Below are 19,888 nucleotides of genomic sequence, written 5' to 3' on the forward strand. Positions count from 1 at the left end.
ATAAATTTGGGCATTTTTTGCCAGAAACCAGTCCAGTCCTCCTGGACTCACGGCTGTCTTTTGAAGAGCATATGACGGCCGTAGCCAGGAGGACTTTTTATCAGGTTCGCCTGATTCGCCAGTTGCATCCCTTTCTGGATCTGGACTCGTTACGCACGGTCACTCACGCCCTTGTCACCTCCCGCCTGGATTATTGTAATGCTCTCTACATGGGGCTCCCCTTGAGAAGCACCCGAAGGCTCCAACTGGTCCAGAATGCGGCCGCGCGGGTGGTAATGGGAGCAATGTGGCACTCTCATGTAACCCCCCTCCTGCGCGAGCTGCACTGGCTCCCAGTGGTCTTCCGGGTGCGCTTCAAGGTTTTGGTTACTATCTTTAGAGCGCTCCATGGCTCAGGACCAGGGTACTTACGAGACCGCCTCCTGCCACCAATAGCCTCTCACCGACCAGTTCGCTCCCATAGAGAGGGACTCCTCAGGGTGCCGTCGGCCAAACAATGTCGACTGACGGCCCCCAGGGGGAGAGCCTTTTCTGTGGGGGCACCTACCATCTGGAACGGGCTTCCCCCGGAGTTACGAAACATCCAAGACTTACGCATATTCCGCCGTGCCCTGAAAACATTTCTATTCCAACAAGCTGGTCTGGCCTAACTCTCCCTTTTTAATTGGCTTTTAAACTGGCTTTTAAATTGGGTTTTAAACCTCTTTAGATAAATTTGGATGTTTTTAATCTTTGAGCCTAAATTACTTAATCTGTTTCTTAATAGTTTTTAACTTCTATATGTATTTGTATTTATTATGGCTGTTCACCGCCCTGAGTCCTTCGGGAGTAGGGCGGTATACAAATATGAAAAATAAAATAAATAAATAAATAAAATATCTTAAATCTTAAGTCATATAACAATGGAAAACCATAACCAATTTAAAACTGACCTGCCCAATGTAGTCACATGACCACAGATGACGCACCCATTTATAATCACCAGGGGTATTTTACAGGCCATAAAGCACCTGTTCCATGGCTGTTGTAACTTCAAACAGCTTTTACAGAATTACCTGTAATAGTTAGAATGCTGAGAATTCATAATCATCCATCTGGTGGTCCAACGTCAGTATCTCCATTTCTATATCACCGTTTCCCAATTTTCAAAATTGGGATTTTCCATAAAGTCAATTTGGAATGGGAAAAAGCATCAAATCTTTTTTTATTAGATATTATATTCCATAACTTTCTAATTCACATCATTGTTTCCAGAGATATTAGAGTTCTAGTATAGTAAGAGTAGATGTTAATACTGTCCATCCAACCAATATATTCCAAAATTGGTCCAAATTGGAAAATTAACATTAATTGTTGACTTCCAGTATCTAATGGTTGACAGTAGGTAAACATAATATAGCTCCAGATTTGGAAAATTGAATCCTTATTAATTGGCAATTGCATTTTTATAAAGATATTCTCAGAATTGAAGAACCTTATACAAATTTTCTAAAGAAAATTTATTTTCCGAAAGTATTTTCCAGATAGATAAACTGGAATTCTTCTCAGGATATAAATTAATCTGAAATAATATTTTTAATGGAATTCTATGCATTGCACGTTTAGTTATGAGGGGGGATAAGGCATATTTTTCCCTTTTAAGATATTTTATGCAATTTGCAGATCTAATCACACCATTTTAAAGAAAAACATTGCTCTTTAAATGTACTTTCATATTTTTTAAAAAAATTAATTTTATTAATTTTAATTTTATATATTAATTATAATTCTTGACACAGATAAAATACAGGAAAAATGGCCATTTTCAAGTCAAATTCAACAGCAAATATTACAGGAATCTACACAGTAGCATTGCTATATTACCTGGGAGGGAGGGATGAAACTAAACTATGATTTAAATAACCATGATTTACTGAATAATTTATGATTAGCTGGCTTTGTGCAACATGGTCATAAATCATTATTTAAAAGATGGATTCATACAATACAGCGAACCAAAATCACTCATGATTTACCATATATGAACTCAACCATTAACTTTTTTTCTTATTTTTAGAATATTTCTTTTTATAAAGTTGCAGTGTTTTAGGATTTGGTTTTTTTCGTAATAAATGTTTGCAACCCATTGAATGTTCTGGTATAGTCACGGCTAAAAGTCAGACTTTAGTCAGATAAGTAACCCTTTCTTCTGTCCCCATCTCCCAGGAAGAAAAAAAAAAAGTTGAATTTCAGTCCCAAATCACAAAACTTGGATTAAAAAAAAACACCCTGAATTCCTATCTTTACCTTGGAAATAAAAATGACGGCATAAAGTAACACTGAGGAAAGGGAGAGGCATTAATATTGCAGTTCCTGCTTATAAATCAATATATGCACTTTCTCACATCTTCCTTGGAACGCATGCATCCATTTTTACTCTAAGCCACTATTTTTTAACCTCAGTTAACTTTAAAGAAGAGTCCACCACGCCTCTTAAAATTTCCCAGCTAGAGAAACGCTGGGCTAAGCCTTTCCGCTACCTTCGCTTGTTCTTCCCGTGCGCTATGCGTCGCTGTGCAAATTGCGGAAGGGCCGCGGGGCTATCAGCCTCCAGATCTTGACTTCCGGGCACGGTCTAGCCGCTGCGGGAATCCTCCTCGTTCGTCATCCTCTCAGTTGCAGTCATGGCCGCCTTGACGCCGCTGTCTCCCGAAGACGTGCTGCCGTCCAAGGGAAGCGCCGGCAAAACGGAGGAGCTGGAAGAGGATACAGAGGAGGACGAAGATGAGGTAAGCGGGGTCGTTGACGCGGAGCTCCGTACTGCGCCTTGGCGTAAGCCGTGCGAGACTTGACCTCCCCTAGAGGCGTGCCGAAACGGCCGGGCCCCCACGAGGTCAGTTGGAGCGTGTTTGTGAGGGCGCGTTGGGAGAGGCTCTCCTTGGGAGGGATGCGTGAATAGTTGTCCACACAGGTCTTCAACTCCAGGTTTGGGGGTGGGGGGGTGGGGGAGAGTAGGCTGGAGGGTCAGGCAGGCTCCTACTTAATGTTTTTCTCTCCTTGTTGCAGCTGGATGAGACCCTGGCAGAGAGACTTTGGGGTCTCACAGAGATGTTTCCAGACAGCCTTCGATCGGCAGCTGGAGCTACCTTCGACGTATCCCTTTCCGTAGCTCAAAAAATGTACAGGTGAGATAAGGAAATGAAAAAAACTCGACGGCCCAAAGATGCTGAGATGATTTTCTGAGGGGTTTAATTTGTTGTTGTTAGTTGCGAAGTTGTGTCCGACCCATTGCGACCCCCATGGACAACGTTCCTCCAGGCTTTCCTGACCTCTACCATCCCCTGGAGTCCATTTAAGCTCACGCCAACTGCTTCAATGACTCCATCCAGCCACCTCGTTCTCTGTCATCCACTGCTTCTTTTGCCCTCAATCTTTCCCAGCATTAGGCTCTCCTCCAGTGAGTCCTTCCTTCTCATTAGGTGGCCAAAGTATTTGAGTTTCACCTTCAGGATCTGGCTTTCTAAAGAGCAGTCAGGGTTGATCTCTTCTAGGACTGACTGGTTTGATCGCCTTGCAGTCCAAGGGACTCACAGGAGTCTTCTCCAGCACCATAGTTCAAAGTAGTGGTGGGTTGCTCCCGGTTCTGTTCAGTTCTATAGAACCGGTAGTAAAACCGGTGGGAGGCTCCACCCACCTGCCACGACATCATGGGTCATATGCGCAAAAGCGCGCAAGCAAAGCAAGCGCGCATGCATGCTCCCACTGCGTACCAGTAGTAAAGGTAAGTAGAACCCTGATTCAAAGGTTTAATAACCTACTGCTATTTCACTGTTGTATGTCGTTATTGCAAAAGGGGCACAGAACCTGTTTCATATACAGGAGGTACTCCTCGACTTACAACAGCTCACTTAATGATGGTTTGAAGTTACAACGGCACTGAAAAAAGTGACATGACCATTATTCACACTTATGACCATTGCAGCATCTTCATGGTCATATTGATTTACATTCGGATGCTTGACGACTCATATTTCTGAAGGTTGCAGTCTTGGGTCATGTAATCACCTTTTGCAACCTTCTGACAGGCAAAATCAATAGGAAAATCAGATTCATTTAATAACTGTTACTAATCTAACAACTGCAGTGATTCGTTTAACAAATGTGGCAAGAAAAGTCGTAAAATAGGGCAAAACTCACTTAACAAATTTCTCACTTGGCAACATAAATTTTGGGCTCAATTGTGGTTGTAAATTGAGGACTCTATCACAGTTGGCTGGAGACATTTCTTCATTATGAGGCTGGAATCAGTTCCATTTAAACAGTTCAGATGAAGCTAAGAATAAAACTTCAACTTGCAGCATGTAACATAGCAGATCATTCCTTGTAATCACAGTTGGTCTATTGGTTAAAATACCTGGCTAGAAAGCAGCAGACCATAAGTTCATGAAAGCCAACTGAGTGACTTTGGGCCAGTCACTCTTTTTCAACCCAGCCCAGCTCATAGGATTGTTATTGTGGAGTAAATAGGAAATGGAAGGTGTGTTGGATATGTTCATTACCTTGAGTTATTCGTTAAAAAAAAATAAACCCAAGATACAAATAAATAAAGTAACAATTAAAATGCAAACCAAATAAGTATTGAGTCTGCTTAAGGAGTCTCTTGGAAGCTGATGCATAAAGATACATTGTTGATGGTATCAAAAGCTGACGAGATCCCAGAGAGCCTTCATTGTTAATTATGATTGAGATGTTAGTGTCACTGAAGTTGTGATTGAGGGATGGACTTAGAATAGCATAAATTGTAAATTATGTGATTATCTTCGGCATAGGCATATTTATTAATATTCTAGTCAATAAAAGTTCATTATTAAATATATTGAAGTCTTTGTTTTTAACACATAATTAAAATTAAACACAAATATTCATGTATTTTATATAAAGCTATATAATTAAAAATAAACAGAAGCCAAATAGAACTATCATAAATTATAGTTACAATTTCTAGATATTCCTCCACAGAATTTTGTTTGAGAATGCTTTTTTTACCTGAATGTAATGAAATAACACTATTCAAATATTTTTGGGTAGTAAAGCAACTATGTATTACAGCCTTTCTGATCTTGCTGAAATTCAGCAGGATGACTAAAGGAGCCCAGGATAATTCATGGGATGATGTTTGTCGGGCTGGGGTGGGGGGAATGGAGGAATGGGTTCTACATATAGAACCTTGAAGTCTTAAAGAAAAGGCAGAATTTAAATCTATGATTCACATTTCTGTAAGATACATCTATTAAACCACATCTATTTCCTGTATATCTCTCTCTGTCTTAGACAAGTCTATATCATAACACCTTTTTTATTCAACCAAACTTGGATTTTATCCCCTGGTTCTTTTTAGGAAAGGTATCCTATAACCTTTGGTGGCTAAATTGCAGATTAAAATAAAAATGCTGTATATTCTGTTTGAAAAGCAGGAGTGTACAACACTTTGCGTTCAATCTTCAAAAAGTGTGTCAAAGCATAAATGTAGCATCTGTTTACAGTGCCTTAAAGTAGTTGCTCCCTCTGTGATCATGGAACAACTATGGAGGACAGTTGTGCAATCCCATAAACAAAAAAGATACAGCTGTTTTAAAACATTGCAGACATGCTTTATGTACATGCTGCTGTGCATTTGAAGTACCTTTTGGAAATCAAACCCTAAGTGCTGTTCATTCCTGTTAAAGAGTACCAATCTTAGGGTCACAACTTGTTCCACAAACAGTAAGAATTTAATTTTTTAAACCCTTTACAGTATGAAAACATTAGTTTTAATTACATATAAGATCAAAGATTGAGTGAAATTAATATATATTTCTTTATGCTTTATGATAGGTCTGAATGGTATATTGGTAATTTTAAAAGATGGTTTTAAAGATTGTTATGAATATGTAGTTTGTATATAAATTTTTCTATGTGCAATGGGTCACTTTCATACTACAATTGAGGTCTATAGAGTAGCTGCTTTCCATCTCAGCAAAAGTCAGACTACGCTTCTGTTTTCTCCCATTTTCCCAAAGATTCTCAAGGGCAGCTTTATGGATTGGGACCACTTCTTTCATGATCCTAGTTCTTCCTGTTGTTTTTGAAACTGAGAAACTGCAAATGGAGCAGCAGCAGCAGCTGCAACAACGACAGGTAAATACTGTCTCTGTAACTAATGAACCTAACCTTCCTTTTGTCTGTGAATGTCATGTATCTTTCATACTCCAATCTATTAAGAATTTATAAATAAACTCATTGGAGAGCTAAGTTTTATTTAATGTAATTTTTCATCTGCAATTCAGCTTCTATACTAATCTTCTCTAGTTTTTCATTCAATGTACAGTACTGTCTTGGAAATATGGACCAACGCATTTGGAAAGCATAAGATTGGTGAAAGTTTTGTATACCTATCTGTTTACAAGAGTTAGTTTTAGTGTAATAGTTAAATAAATGCATTGGACCAGAAGCCAGGAAACTAATCCTACCTTTGATGTGGAATGCAGCTAGGTGACCTTGGATCAATTGATCTCTCGGCCGTAAGAAAAAGGAAATGGCAAACTATTGCTAAAAATATGTTGCTACAGACTTTCATGGCTGGCATCAATCAAGTGATGATGAACTTCCAGACTTAATGGCTGAAGTCTAGTGTTCTAGAGTCCTAACAGCTGCTGGTAGTGCTAGGATACCAAAAAAATTAGATTGCAGCCTGTTAGCTCATTACCATTTTTGAAACAATTGCCAAGAAAATGGAATGGTCTTGTTCATGTAGTTGATAAGAAGTCAAAACTGACTAAAAGAAAATACATATATACACTGTATGCATATATGTATATATTCAGCATCCCTTTAAAATATTCATCCATAATAGTAATATCAACAATGTAGTCTCATTTGTCTATGTAGTAATTCACATTAATAAATGTGCACATTCACACTTTTATCAAAGTGATGCCTGTTTATTGTTCCAGTTATTACTGGATGTGATGGGTATTTTAGCCTTTATACTGGTGACCATAATTCTCATCTGAAAGGAGCACATTTTATAGTGATTGGTATGACTGCTGTAATATTTCATTGTAAGTGCTTTCAGAAAAACAACTCCTTGGAGTATCTGACAATGCTTTCTTACATAGTAAAAATGTTACTTCGTCATGTCATTTTTGTAAACACATTGCTTTCTTACAGAGATGAGTAAATTTATTTCTGATTGTTAATTTCCCCCTCTTGCTGGAGTATTATAATTACCTTGAAAATATGAACAGAATTATTTACATATTTAAAATACAAAAATAAAGCCAATCTGATAAAATAGGAAATGGAACAACAGCGGCTACTTTCTGAGAAAACCAAATATTTAAATGAATTTTTCTCAGAACAAAACTTTCCAGGTCTCATACCTAACCAGAATATTAAGATTTGGCATAGTAAAGCATTTGCACAATGCAAGATCAAAAACATGAGTGAATTTACAAATGTTGCTTCATATACAGTAAATCTGATAATCATATGAACTAAGAAATATATTTTTGTTAATGATAGACTACAAACAAGAAATGCTACATTTGTATTTTTTATGGTGATGTAAGATAATTGTTGGATTTATGACATTTGAAATGGAAATTCTTCTCAAATAAGTTACAGAAATTTGAATGTTAATTTGGCATTTCAATCATTTTGACATGTTTTCATTTCTTACAGATCTTATTAGGACCAAATACAGGGCTTTCTGGAGGAATGTCAAGTGCTCTGCCTTCTCTTCCTGGCAAGATTTAATCAAATCACTGGAGCCATATTATTATGGAAGGAAATACTGAAATTGTTTATTAGGCAGTTTTTTTTTTCTTTTCTTGGACATCTGTTCATGATGGAGGCATACCCCAATATGTATTTTATGACACTGACCTCTTCTTTAATCCTTAGGCAATCATGATTTTTTTTATTCCTTCCCTCAGTTGATAATCAAAGCAATTAACAAGGACTTTTGAAGCTTTTATTTTGGTATCCTTATTTCCAGGAAACCACCTCAGGACATGCCAGATTCTGGCCAAATTTAGTTAGCAATGTTGTCTATTTAAGTCCTGTGTTTCTCTCCTGATATACTGAAGATGGATTTTAGAGTAGAAACAGCAAAAACAAGCATACATGCTACAAGTACAATGGAACAGTCTTTTGCATACTAAATTTCACTGAGTGAGCTATTTGAGTTAGATGTTGTTTCAATGCTGAGGGAACCTTAGATAAGTCATTTTCACCAATTTTGCTGCATCTCTATTGATACTGAAGTCCGCTACAGCCCTTTTGTATTAAATAGTTTGAGTGCAATCATGGAATGTTTTCTTTATTGTTTCAGCTTACTGGCTATACAGTTTCTGCTTAATTGCATGTTACGATAAAAAGTTGACCACATGGCCAATTGTTTTCTCTGTTGAGCCACATTTTCAAACTGGGTATTAAAAGGCTTCTAGTAGAGTTTTAAGTCTTCAACTCTAAATCAGTACCTTAAAAAAAAAATTAAGATAGTTGAACTGGCCATGGGGGGGGGGAGATAAAAATCTTCAATCCTTAATAAGGCAATAACTTTATTAGACCAATTTCAGAGTTATAAAATAATCTATGCTTCTGAACTTTTCTTTGGCTAGAATATCTTAAAAACCAATGAGGAAAGTTATAGTTGATTTATGAGATGCACACTTTTTCCACTTTTACAAACGGAGCAGCTAAATTTCCACACAAGTATCAGGAGAACATTGGGAAACGTTTTCTCATTTTTAATATTTGGTTAAACAAAATACATCTCTGTAAACAAACCCAAGACAAAGCTATAACAAAACCAAACAAGCAAGAAAACAATCATGGGCTTTTCTATTCCCAAGCAACTGGACTGGGCTGATTATTCTCCTCCCGTGCCATAATTCTGGTTCGGAAGTGTGTATGATTATATGTTCCCTTTTCCTGAGCTGCTGAATCACACCACTTTCCCTATGGCCAGAACAATGACATCAATATACCGAGAGGAAAGGAATAGCTTTACTTTTAAAAAGATATTTGTATATTATGCACTGGTCCATTGGCTTCCATGCAAACAGGGTCTCTCCAAAGTGCTGTTTTAGTCAGCATAAAGAATAGTGTCTTTACTGCTGATATTTTTAAAATTCATGAAAAAAATGGCTTCAAGTCAGAAGCAGAACTTCAGGCCTAATGTTCTGCTTATGAAAAATGCATGTGTAAAAATGTCAGCTGGTTTTACCACTGGAATGTATAGTCCAGAAGAAAAGAGAACTTCTATTAAACTAGAAGTATTCTGTTTGGACTGTAGTACATGCAGAGAAGAGTCAATTCAGTTTCCCCAGTATATGGCTGCAAATTATCTAGGCATCAATAAACAAGATTCGTCTTGATCTCATTGTCATCCTCCAAGTATTTGATTGAAAGGAGAGTTCAAGTACAAAATTGAAAGGTGTCTATCTTGCTTTTACTTAAAATAGAAAGCAAAAGGCACCCTTTACAGTTACAAGAGTTACTTTTGCCCTTCCTTTACCAGGATGATGCTGGAAACATAGGTCCTATTCCTGATATATCGGGACTAATGGAAATGACACTTAATGAAAAATGCAACAGGGTAAACCATGACAAGAATAAATGAGGCACACTTAGATGAAGTGAAAGGGAAAACTAATAAGGTTCCTGCCAGTCTTCAGCTTTTATTAATTTAGTGGGAAAGAAAGAGATTATGATTTCCTGCCAGATGGAATGGAAGAATGTAACTCAGTTTACCTGTTTTAAATAGTCTTCATCTACCCGCATCAAACTTCCCTAGAAACTTTTTAACCTCAGCTATTATCAGCTGAAATAGGAACAAAATTAATCCTTGAATTTGTTCCCCACAATAGGTTGCAAAATTAATATTTGCCCTTTCAACAATGTTCTACCTTACAAAAACTTGGCTATAATTTCCTTTTATGTCATGATTTCATCCTTAAGAAGTTTGTTGATATATTCCCTGCTCAGTGAATTATTTCCCTGAATCACAGGACAAACAAGATAAATAAAAAGAGGCTATATCTGACCCACCTAACCAAAAATAGTTGAGGTTTTTGAAAAATAAGCATCAATTATCTCCCCAAATTATTCACTTTCATTCTCAAATCAAAAAATGTCAAGTATGACAAAAGAAAAGCCCCAAACTCCAATAGGAGTTCCAGAATTATGGTCCCGTTTTGTCAATATGTCCCCTAACTGTTGGCACAATTGCTATTTAAATAGGGAATCCACAAGCACCATACCATTGCTAAGAGTATCTAAAATTTCCTGAGAGACCCATACCGTTTGCAAGTTTCTTCAACTTAAGTTTGGTAGAGAAGGGAATCATAGATTTGAAGGGAACATGCCTGGCCTCAAACCTCTCCTGAAGGAGAGACAAACCATCCAACTATAGAGACTCCTAGAGACAGTAGTGTACAATTCAATATAAAGTATTTTAGGATGGTGGGTAAGAAAGTGAATCAGAATTTAATGGAGAGGATTCCAATACCCCATTTCTAATTCATTATGCATTATAATGAAAGAATGCAAAACTGGCTTCTACCTCTTCCCCTATGTCCGGCTTCAATAATCTGGTTTGGCCCTGACAGTACCTTGTGACTGCCTTATTGCACCTTCATAATGGAAAGTTCCTGGGGAGAGTATAGTGCTCATTATCCACATCACAGGACATTAGAAGTTGGAAGGGAGAAGGACCAGTACTGTAGTGCAAAGATAAGATATTTTGCAGGTCATGCATCAACTCTCCAACTTTGATGTACTTCTACCTCCTCAGGTACTACCAGCAGAAGTTCACAGTTCTTTCCTTGCAGCTGGTTTCTTAAAAACTTCCTATGGAAATAAAAAGAAAGCACAAAAAGGCACAAATAAAGTTTGAGCATATTTTGGAATTTTTGTAAACAGCGGAGTGTTAGGAATATGCAAACTATTCTGATAAGTTCCACTCTCCTACCTGTTGTTCTTTTATTATGCTCTCCAGCTATAGAGACTTGGAGAAAGTGTAGTAATCAATGAAATGAGGCATAGATAGCATCTCTGCTGGATTTACTGGAGCTAGTTAATGGAATAAAGTGGTAATGGAAGAAATCACTAAATTATATATTCAGAGATTGAGAACCATTTTAAATATAAGAATAGGACTGCTGCCAATGGCTAAGTTTGTGCTAAATTCAAGAGTTGGAATATGATATATGGTACTGTGGTTTTTTTAGGCAGATTATCAAATACAGCAGTGCATTTTACCTCAAAAATAGCTTGCTTATATTGTTGAGTCTATGACTAACCAAGCATAAAGCTATGTTGCTCTGTTTAGCTTTATAAAATGTCACTGTAAAAATACACTTTGCATATGCTATTGGAAGAAGCCACAAACTAATAATCAAAAAAGTCTATTTCTTTGTTGATTTCTAATAATCAGAGAAGTCTAATTAATGCATGAAGAACAGTGCATGCTCTTCATGTACCGAGGTTGAATCTTTATTGGATTCAGCAGATGCTACTTGAAAGAAATGTCTTCAGATGGGCTGTTTCCTTCCATATTCCTGAGAACAAACTAATTTAAACACATGAAAAATAGCAAACCTGTGGTTTGGATTTGCTGAAGCCCAAAGCAACTAGAACCTCTCTGTGTGCTATCTTGGCTAAAATCTAACTGCTGCTAGTGGCTTGATCTTGGCATTAGATAATTTAGTGCGTTGTACAAATTTTGTTTAATTCAAATGTAATCCACTGAATTCGGCAACTGATACTATTTCCAAATATTGAGTATCTCAGTTCAAAACTTATCTGCCATAAGTAGTGAAATAGTTATATAAAAATGTAACTATTTTATTATCTTGACATGTGAGGTACATGAACAGAATCCAAAGTGAGACAATTTCAATTATCTTTGTTGGAACATTTGATTAATTTGAAGGTGTTAGTGGAGAGAGGGAAGGGAGATTTCATTGCCTAAAGCCAAACAATTTATTCAGGTGATAAATTCACAGTGTGTGCAGATGAGAGCACTCAGGTCTCAGATTAACAAAGACAACCTACCTGAGCTCACTTTCACCACCAATCCATTCAGGAACCTTTAGTTTGGAGTCAAGGTTATAGTAGGTTCCTCCCACTTCCCGGACACAGATCCAATGTTGCCGTTTAAGAGGGAGTTTCAGTGGACCCCAGCAGAGGCTTGAGGGCAGATTCATTATGAAACCCATGACATTGGAAAGGACAATTACGTTAACATCCCTGAACAAAGAAAGAGGAAGGAAAAAGTAAATTCTTACATCCTTTCAAATCAGCCATCCCTAATGGCAATAAATTTATATTCTGGATTACTCTACCTGCGCTTATCCCACCAAACTGCTTCATAACCTTTGGTCTGAAGAGCTGCCATGATGACATTCACATCATAGTTCCCATTCCCCAGCATACTTTTCTTATGTGGTGTCACCATCGTATTGGGAGATAGCCTAGTCATCAAACAAATAATACAAATAAATAAACAATGAGACAATGTACTATAATAATTAAGGTGTTGACTTGTCAGATTCTTGGCTGCCTCATCTCACAGAAAGCATGATTCCACCAATAAAAATCTTTACAAAGATTCATTGAAAGAAGGGAGAATAAGGTTACAAAAATTTCAACAACTGGTTTGTTTTCCTCCTTTAGAATTTATTTCCTAAGGCAGAGACTTTCTCCATATCCTAATGACTCATACTTTCAACTAAGAACAGTTTTCTTAGCTGATAATGAAGGAATGACTAGCTTGTTAGAAAGTAGATCTCTCTCCAGTTCTCAACATGCTATTACATGGAGACTCAGTTCAAGTTCCCATTTGACCACGGAATTCACTAGATTACTTTAAACCAGTTACACACATAGAGAACAAGTTACGCAAAGTATTTCCTGTAAAAATAGCATTAGGAAAAACCCTTCTAGACATCACCTTGCAGAGTATCAGTGCTTGAAACAAAGAGTTTGCTATTCCAAATCATGAAAGAGGTACCGTATTTTCCGGCATATAAGATGACTTTTTAACACATGAAAATCTTCTCAAAAGTCGGGAGTCGTCTTATATGCCGGGTGTCGTTCTCCTGTAACCAGGCAGACAGCCCAAAAGGCTCTGACGAGCCTTAAATGGCTCTGATGAGCCAAGCTCTGACGATCCCAGCTGAGTTGCCTGCTAATCAGGCAACTCAGCTTGGATCGCCAGAGCCATGTAAAAGGAAAAAAGTTTTCCCCCTCCAGCTTGCTTACCTTAGCTGCTAGTCGCAAAGCTTGCCTTGCTTCGCTTGCCTGAATCCATTCCATCAGCAAGCAATTCCCTGCCTGCAATCAAGCAGGCAGGGAATTGTAGACTTCAACTCCCAGAATTCCTCAGCCAGCAAAGCAAAGCTGGCTGAGGAATTCTGGGAGTTGAAGTCTACAAGTCTTAAAGTTGCCAAGGTTGGAGATCCCTGCTCTATTGGGTAAGTTTTTTTCTCCTTTGGGAGCTTTAAAAAAATAGTTAATTGGGGTTTTTTTTAGTTGTTCTTTTTTAGACCTAGCCATTTAAAGTTTAGGAAGTTTTAAATTTAGCTTTCATATAAAAATAAAAATAAAATAAAATAATATTTGTGCAGCTTTCTGAGATTTAGTGTGTTTCTGTAGTGTTTCACTCTAACTACACAAACACACAAAATCTCACAAAGCTGTATGTGGAATTTTGTGTGTGTAAAGTGTGAAAGTTGGGTTTTGGGGCTTTTTGTGGCTGTGTGAAGTTCCTGCTTGTTGCAGGGGCCATTTTGAGTCTAGCACAGCTGCTTTTACATTGTGGGTGAGCCAGTTGTGTTGTGTTGTGTGTGTGTAAAGTGTGAAAGTTGTTTTTTTGGGCTTTTTGTGGCTGTGTGAGGTTCCTGCTTGTTGCAGGGGGCATTTTGGGTCTAGCACAGCTGCTTTTACATTGTGGGTGAGCCAGTTGATATTTGGTTTGCGTTGGAAGAGGGGTAGTTTTATATGGCGAGTATAGCCCAAACCCTATATTTTAACAGGAAAAGTCGAGGGTTGTCTTATACGCCCAGTCGTTTTATACGCCGGAAAATACAGTACTTAGGTAGCTAGGTTGAATAAAGATTCCTATTAAAAATCGCCAGTACACTTTAATGTATGTGCTTGCAGCCCAAAACTCTGCATTATTCTCTCCAAATTCTTGCCACATATGAATTAATAAGTCTGTAATTTTCCTATTTTCAAGCATTTCTTGAAAAAAATACTGCTAACACACAGAAAACATTACAGAACCTGCAACATAAGTTTGCAAAACAAACTTAAAACAAAAATATAAACTTAATTTTAAATAAATATGATTATAACAAAGACTTTAACATACAACACTTTTAAAAACATTTTAGGAAAAAAACCCTAAGTTTTGAAGACATGATATAAAAGTCAATGAGGAAGCCAGATTCACTTAACAGCTGTGTTACTAACTTAACAACTGCAGTGATTTATTTAACAACTTTGGCAAGAAAGATCATAAAATTGTTTATCATCATTAACCCTGGAGGGGTTGTACTCCCCAGACAGATCTGTTGAGCATTTTGGGTAACCTAGACTCACAACTCTTGCTTAAAGAGTAGGTGGCAGTCGTGGTTAGGATGGCCTTTGCTCAACTTCATGTTGTGCATCAGTTGTGCACTTATCTGGATTGTAAAGTTCTGCACATGATCACATGCCTATATCTCAGTTGGATAACTGCAACACCCTCTACATGGGGTTACCCCTGAAGAATATTTGAAGGCTGCAGTTGATGCAGAATGCAGTGGTGTGCACAATCCTGGGAACTCCTAGGCCTGCACATGTAACACTTTTATTGTGTGAATTGCATTATAACTAGATTGCTTCCGGATGCAATTCAATAAATTGGTTGTTATTTTTAAAGCCCTACAGGGCATGGGTCTAGGGTATCTGAGGAGCTGTCTCTCCCTGATGGGACAAGCCCATCCTACTCACCCGTGTGATAAACTTCACAAAGTTTATCATTCAAAATTCACTAAGTCACAAGAATTAACTTTTAATGCATTGCTTCTTAATGCGTCTTGAAAAGCTCAGATAAGGTAAAATTCTTATTGTATAAATACTGCAAGGAGTTATTGAATCAATTGTATAAATACTGCAAGGAGTTATTGAATCAATTGCATTACAGTTTTCCTTTTAAAGATTATTAGAAATTACCATATTTCAAAATATAAAGCATGATTTTATGCATTTACATTACTTCTCATAAACATATAAAGAAATCTAGCCATAAAAGAGTATTTGAAAAATGAAGTTTGTAAATAGCTGGGGGCACAGCTTTTCAACTCAAGGCAAAATGCAATTACAATTTTCAACAGAAATCATCCATTATTGTTTTAGAGTTTGATATTGAATGTAAAACATATGGAGAGTAGCCTTATCCAACCAATGTTCCATCTAGTTCAGTATTGACTGGCAGAAACTCAGGTGGATATCAGACATTCTTCTCAGCATTACCTAGTAATTGCAAGAACCTGGACTGTTCTGCATGCAAATCAGATGCTTTAACAGATAAGAATTTCAGTGGGTCCTATAGGAAGTGCCAATTTATCCTAGAGGCAGGAATAGCACTTGGGCAATAGCAGATGGTCCCTGTATCTTTCCAATTCTTTAAGGAAGGTAAGGGATTGGACTAGTATCTCAAAGACTTCTCTATTCAAAAAAAGACTTCAATGGTACTATATTTTAACATGCATCAAGATGATTTCTAGGTTACTTATATAAAAATAGCCATATCACCGGCTCCTTTTAGAGATGAATTGTGGCAGTATCATAGCTACTGTGTAGAAAAATGCTAGCAGTTAAAGCCAACCTCATAAATATATAACTGAGAATGAATGAAACTAGACAATTTGTGTCCCACTGGGTCATTGTTTCAGAGATATTTTCTTATCTAAACAGAGAACAGGATGAACAAAGGTGGGCAAAAAAGCAGTGGGAGCAGGATTGACTTCTCACTCCTGATGGCTTCCCCATTAACTTTTCTTGTGGGAATCTGGCAGGGAGCATCAGAGATCTTTCTTTCACTCTTCTTTTCTCTTCCCTTTTCAGTAGGTAGATACATGGCTGCTGCTGGGTGGGGGAGGGAGCAGGGGATTGTGAGACTGGCTGGGAAAATGTCACAGAACATTGAAAATGAAGATCATGTGACTGTAGTAGTAGCTCAGCAGTGCAGCGGCAACACTGAAGCAACTACAACTTCCCCAAATTTCATTCCTTGGGGGTCATGGGTCATGGATTCTGGACATATTCTATAAATTAGCCCATTTGAGGTATCTTGGTTTAAAAACTATTGCTCTATGATGCACTATTTCACCCAGTTAAAGGTCATAAAGAGAGTTTAATAGCATATAGATATTAAACTGAAAGTTTCCTTTTTTCATAGCTTTTATTCATTTGTAAATCAGGTAGACAGATGTCTTAGGCACTTGACAGGAACCCTTGCAGTCAAAAGGGGACAGGAAAGGACAGGAACACTCGCAGACCTGCTGATTAAGTTTCCAGCAGAAGCTTAATGGATTATGGGCTACCAAATGCTCAATAGCTAGAGTTGAATTTTATATCAGGAACTGGTATCAGTTTCCCTTAACAGAAAATTGTATCTAACTACTGATTCATTCATTACATTCTTTACATTAAAAATGTGTAATATAATTCTAAGTGACTTTTACTTCTTTCCCTGAAGTTAAGACAGGCAGGTAGACTAATTTATGAAGATGAAAATGAACTGAATGATAGAAGAGCTTAATAAAGCATCAGAAAACGTATCTTTTCTTTTATGTACACTGAGAGCATATGCACCAAGACAAATTCCTTGTGTGTCCAATCACACTTGCCCAATAAAAAAAAATTCTATTCTAAAATCACTGTAAGATCTAGTCTAGTCAACCAAAGAAATGTAAGCAAACCCTCCACAATATGATAAAACCATTTTTCCTACCTCTGGAAAATGTCCTGTAATGTGTCTCGTGTAAAGGCATTGCTGTCCTGGAAGACGTTATTGAGAGCATGGAGGGCACATAACTCTCTGCGTTGTTTTTCATGATAAATGTGCACTGGCATCACCTGTGGCGATTCTGGCGATTCCGATTTTGTTTTGTCACCTTTCCATGGCACGCAACTCATTTTTTTAAAAGTGGTGTTGAAGTGAAGATTGGAGATAATGTTTCTGAAGGTTCTTTTTCAAAAGAAACAAAAAGCGAATTGCCTTTTTCTTTATAGACAACTTCACCACAAATAGTAGCCCTGCAGTTGGATTTCAATTGTTGTCTTTATTTGATAGCTGCAAAAGCAACTTCAAAATTTGAACCATTGTTCTTCCATTCTCTTACCTGCTTCCTTATTTTGCAGAAATTGCTTTTAGTATATTGTTCTCTTCTCTACCGATTTTTCCCTTGAAAAATTGTTTTGAGAGAATTTAGCATAGGAGTGTCAGACTGAATTGATCACATCGCTCCTTCTCCTCCATTTCTTTTGGTCACTGATGACTGTAAAGCCAAGATCCACGGCCCACCTCTCTCCCCAAGATAGGAAAAGACAGTCCAAAATTAAGCAAGCCCGGGCTTTTATTACTGTTCATAAACAACCCCAGGCCCCCAAGGAAAGTATCAAGTGCATCTTTGCATTCTGGAAAGAGTTAAAAGGCCTCCAAAACGCAGAAATCAAAAGACAGGAAGCTACTTCTCCCAAGATAGCAGGAAAATAAAAAGCAACCGCTCCACCTTCGATAAGCAAAGATTCCTTGGCCGTCCTCCTATTCCTGATGGAGAAAGAAAACATTCAATTAAGCATAGCATTTTGCTCATTACTGTAGAGGGCAAGGAGGACCATCAATTTTAAAACAGCTCCCAATAGGCTTCTCAAGCCAGAAATACTCCCCAACTAACCCAACAAAGATTCAAGGCCTGCGCTTTTCTAGCCAAGATCCACCCTCGGGGAAAGCTCTCAATCCTCCAACCGTTTTTGGATCCTTTACCACGACAAGCTGTCACGCGCCATCAGAGGAAAAAGCCTCCAGAGCCGAGGTGTGGATCAAAGGGTGCGTGGCCGCGGAAGGGGACTCGGTGTTTACAATCTCAGCCGTTCTGCCTTGTCCTCTCCAAACCGCAGCGCTACAGCCAGCAGGCCCCTTCAAAGCGCCCCTCACTTTCTCGAGGTGGGCAAACCAAAGTCCCTCCTTCGAGAGAGGAAGATAAGGAGGGCGGCGGCGGGGCTAGGATACCTCCTGCACCCTCGGACCGAGTCGAGACCACCCCCCACCCCCACCCCCACTACCCGCGAGGACGGCGACCGGCCAGGGGGACGCTGGGGAGAGGACCCCCCTACCCAAACGGCCCCAGAGATCCCCCAAACCCAAGAACCAGGCTCCCCGCCAGTGGGGAAGGGGAAACCACAACGCCTCTCTTATTAGAAGTCCCGAGGCTCTACTCACCTTCCAGCAGCAGCCCCAGCCTTCTTGGACCAACAGCCACCTACCCCGGCGGCGCATGCGCAGCCCTGCACGGAGTCCTGGCCCGTCGCGCCAACGCTCGCTCGGCCCCACCGCAGCCTGACGTCGCGAGCGTAAGCGCTCCTGATGTCAGACACCGTCCGCCTTTCAAACCTCCGCCCGCTGGAGCCGGTCCGCTGTTTGTCTCTAGCCGGGGGGTCTCTGAAAATTGAATTCTGCCTATCGCAGGCTACTGAGGTGGGGGTGGGGAGGACTCAGGCCACCAATCTACATTACATGTTCCATTATCTATCTATCCCTATGTGACTATCATTAAATGTTGTATCTTACGATTCTTGACGAATGTATCTTTTATGTATACTGAGAGCCTATGCACCAAGACAAATTCCTTGTGTGTCCAATCACACTTGGCCAATAAAGAATTCTATTCTATTCTATTTATTGAACCACATCCTCATGTGTGCAGCTATTCAGTTAAAGCATCATCCACCTTCCTCTTGTCACCATAAAATATTACCATTATAAGAATGTGTGGCTACTACAGCTTCTACATTGTCAATCTCTTTATTGCCTTTTGCAATTCCCTGCCCAACCATATTGTCCAGATTTGTGAGTGTCTCGTTATAGAGGTTTTCTCTGGATTTGTGTCTTTTTCCTTCAAAGCATCTTCAGTCATCTACAATGGGAGAACTGCACTGGAAAGTGTTGGGTGTGCTAACTGCACAGTTCTGCAGCATCTGGCCTCTAGACCAGTTTGCTTGCCCATCCCGTGCACCATGTGAAATTCTTACAACATAAAAATAACTTGACAGTAAGCACAATGGAAAAGTGACTCCAAATTCTAAAAGTGTATGTATCTTTATTTTAATTAACGGGTTAGTCCCAGATTCATATTTGGACAGACATAATTAGATAACTGCAAGGAGACATCTTATAGATCTGGATGACTGAAACAAATAGCCAGAAAGCCCTTTGACTCTTAGTAATTGAGTGAGTAGGTGAGGGACTGGCTGAAACTGACAAATATTTATTTATTTACTTATTGGTTCAATTTATATGCCGCCCTTTTCCGGAGACTCAGGGTGGCTTACAACGCGTTAAGCAATAGCCTTCATACTTTTGTATATACCTGCTTAGTAAGGTTTTCGCCCCCCCAAGCAGTGTTCTTTTTTTATACAAAGTCAGCTTATTGCCCCCACAAACCGGGTTCTCATTTTACCTACCTCGAAAGGATAGAAGGCCTGGTGAGATTTGAACTTGCAGTAATTGCAGGCAGCTGGTGTTACTTAACAGTGCTTTAGTCTGCTATGCCACCAAGGCTCTTATACACATAATTACAAATAGCCAAGG

The 19,888-nt window shown here is 38.7% G+C and overlaps 2 protein-coding genes across 5 annotated transcripts; one reads left to right on the forward strand and one right to left on the reverse strand.

Annotated features, from left to right (window-relative positions):
* The first annotated feature begins 2,608 nt into the window (after positions 1-2,608).
* On the forward strand, positions 2,609-8,325 carry TOMM22 (translocase of outer mitochondrial membrane 22). Its single transcript, XM_034403516.2, has 4 exons — positions 2,609-2,768; positions 3,046-3,164; positions 6,039-6,156; positions 7,702-8,325. The coding sequence occupies exons 1-4, from the start codon at positions 2,664-2,666 to the stop codon at positions 7,774-7,776; spliced, it is 417 nt and encodes a 138-aa protein (XP_034259407.1). The 5' UTR covers positions 2,609-2,663; the 3' UTR covers positions 7,777-8,325.
* Positions 8,326-8,756: 431 nt separating this feature from the next.
* Positions 8,757-18,639, reverse strand: JOSD1 (Josephin domain containing 1). Of its 4 annotated transcripts, none has more exons than XR_015728885.1 (6): positions 18,521-18,629; positions 17,030-17,848; positions 12,372-12,500; positions 12,082-12,276; positions 10,997-11,097; positions 8,757-10,875 (listed from the first exon to the last, which is right to left on the reverse strand). XR_015728885.1 is itself a non-coding variant. In XM_034403514.2 (5 exons), exons 2-5 carry the CDS (start codon positions 17,212-17,214, stop codon positions 10,776-10,778), a joined length of 609 nt encoding a protein of 202 aa, XP_034259405.1. In that variant the 5' UTR covers positions 17,215-17,848; positions 18,521-18,639; the 3' UTR covers positions 8,757-10,775. The 4 variants fall into 4 exon arrangements, 2 of the variants coding, with proteins under 2 accessions (XP_034259405.1, XP_034259406.1); XR_015728886.1 differs by lacking the exon at positions 18,521-18,629 and adding an exon at positions 18,065-18,518; XM_034403514.2 differs by lacking the exon at positions 10,997-11,097 and having other exon boundaries at positions 18,521-18,639.
* Between the last annotated feature and the right edge of the window lie 1,249 nt (positions 18,640-19,888).

This window comes from Pantherophis guttatus, chromosome 7 (assembly GCF_059756535.1).
Source record: "Pantherophis guttatus breed Tessera chromosome 7, ASM5975653v1, whole genome shotgun sequence".
NCBI classification, from domain to species: Eukaryota; Metazoa; Chordata; class Lepidosauria; order Squamata; family Colubridae; genus Pantherophis; species Pantherophis guttatus.

Bases quoted from the DNA above. Each gene is read 5' to 3' on its own strand.
- TOMM22 (XM_034403516.2), top strand. From the start codon at position 2,664: ATGGCCGCCTTGACGCCGCTGTCTCCCGAAGACGTGCTGCCGTCCAAG. The intron at 2,769-3,045 runs GTAAGCGGGGTC...TCCTTGTTGCAG, and splicing joins CAGAGGAGGACGAAGATGAG to CTGGATGAGACCCTGGCAGA. The intron at 6,157-7,701 runs GTAAATACTGTC...CATTTCTTACAG, and splicing joins AGCAGCTGCAACAACGACAG to ATCTTATTAGGACCAAATAC.
- JOSD1 (XM_034403514.2), bottom strand. From the start codon at position 17,214: ATGAGTTGCGTGCCATGGAAAGGTGACAAAACAAAATCGGAATCGCCA. The intron at 12,501-17,029 runs GTAGGAAAAATG...TTTGATGACTAG, and splicing joins TTACAGGACATTTTCCAGAG to GCTATCTCCCAATACGATGG. The intron at 12,277-12,371 runs GTAGAGTAATCC...TTCTTTGTTCAG, and splicing joins GTTTGGTGGGATAAGCGCAG to GGATGTTAACGTAATTGTCC.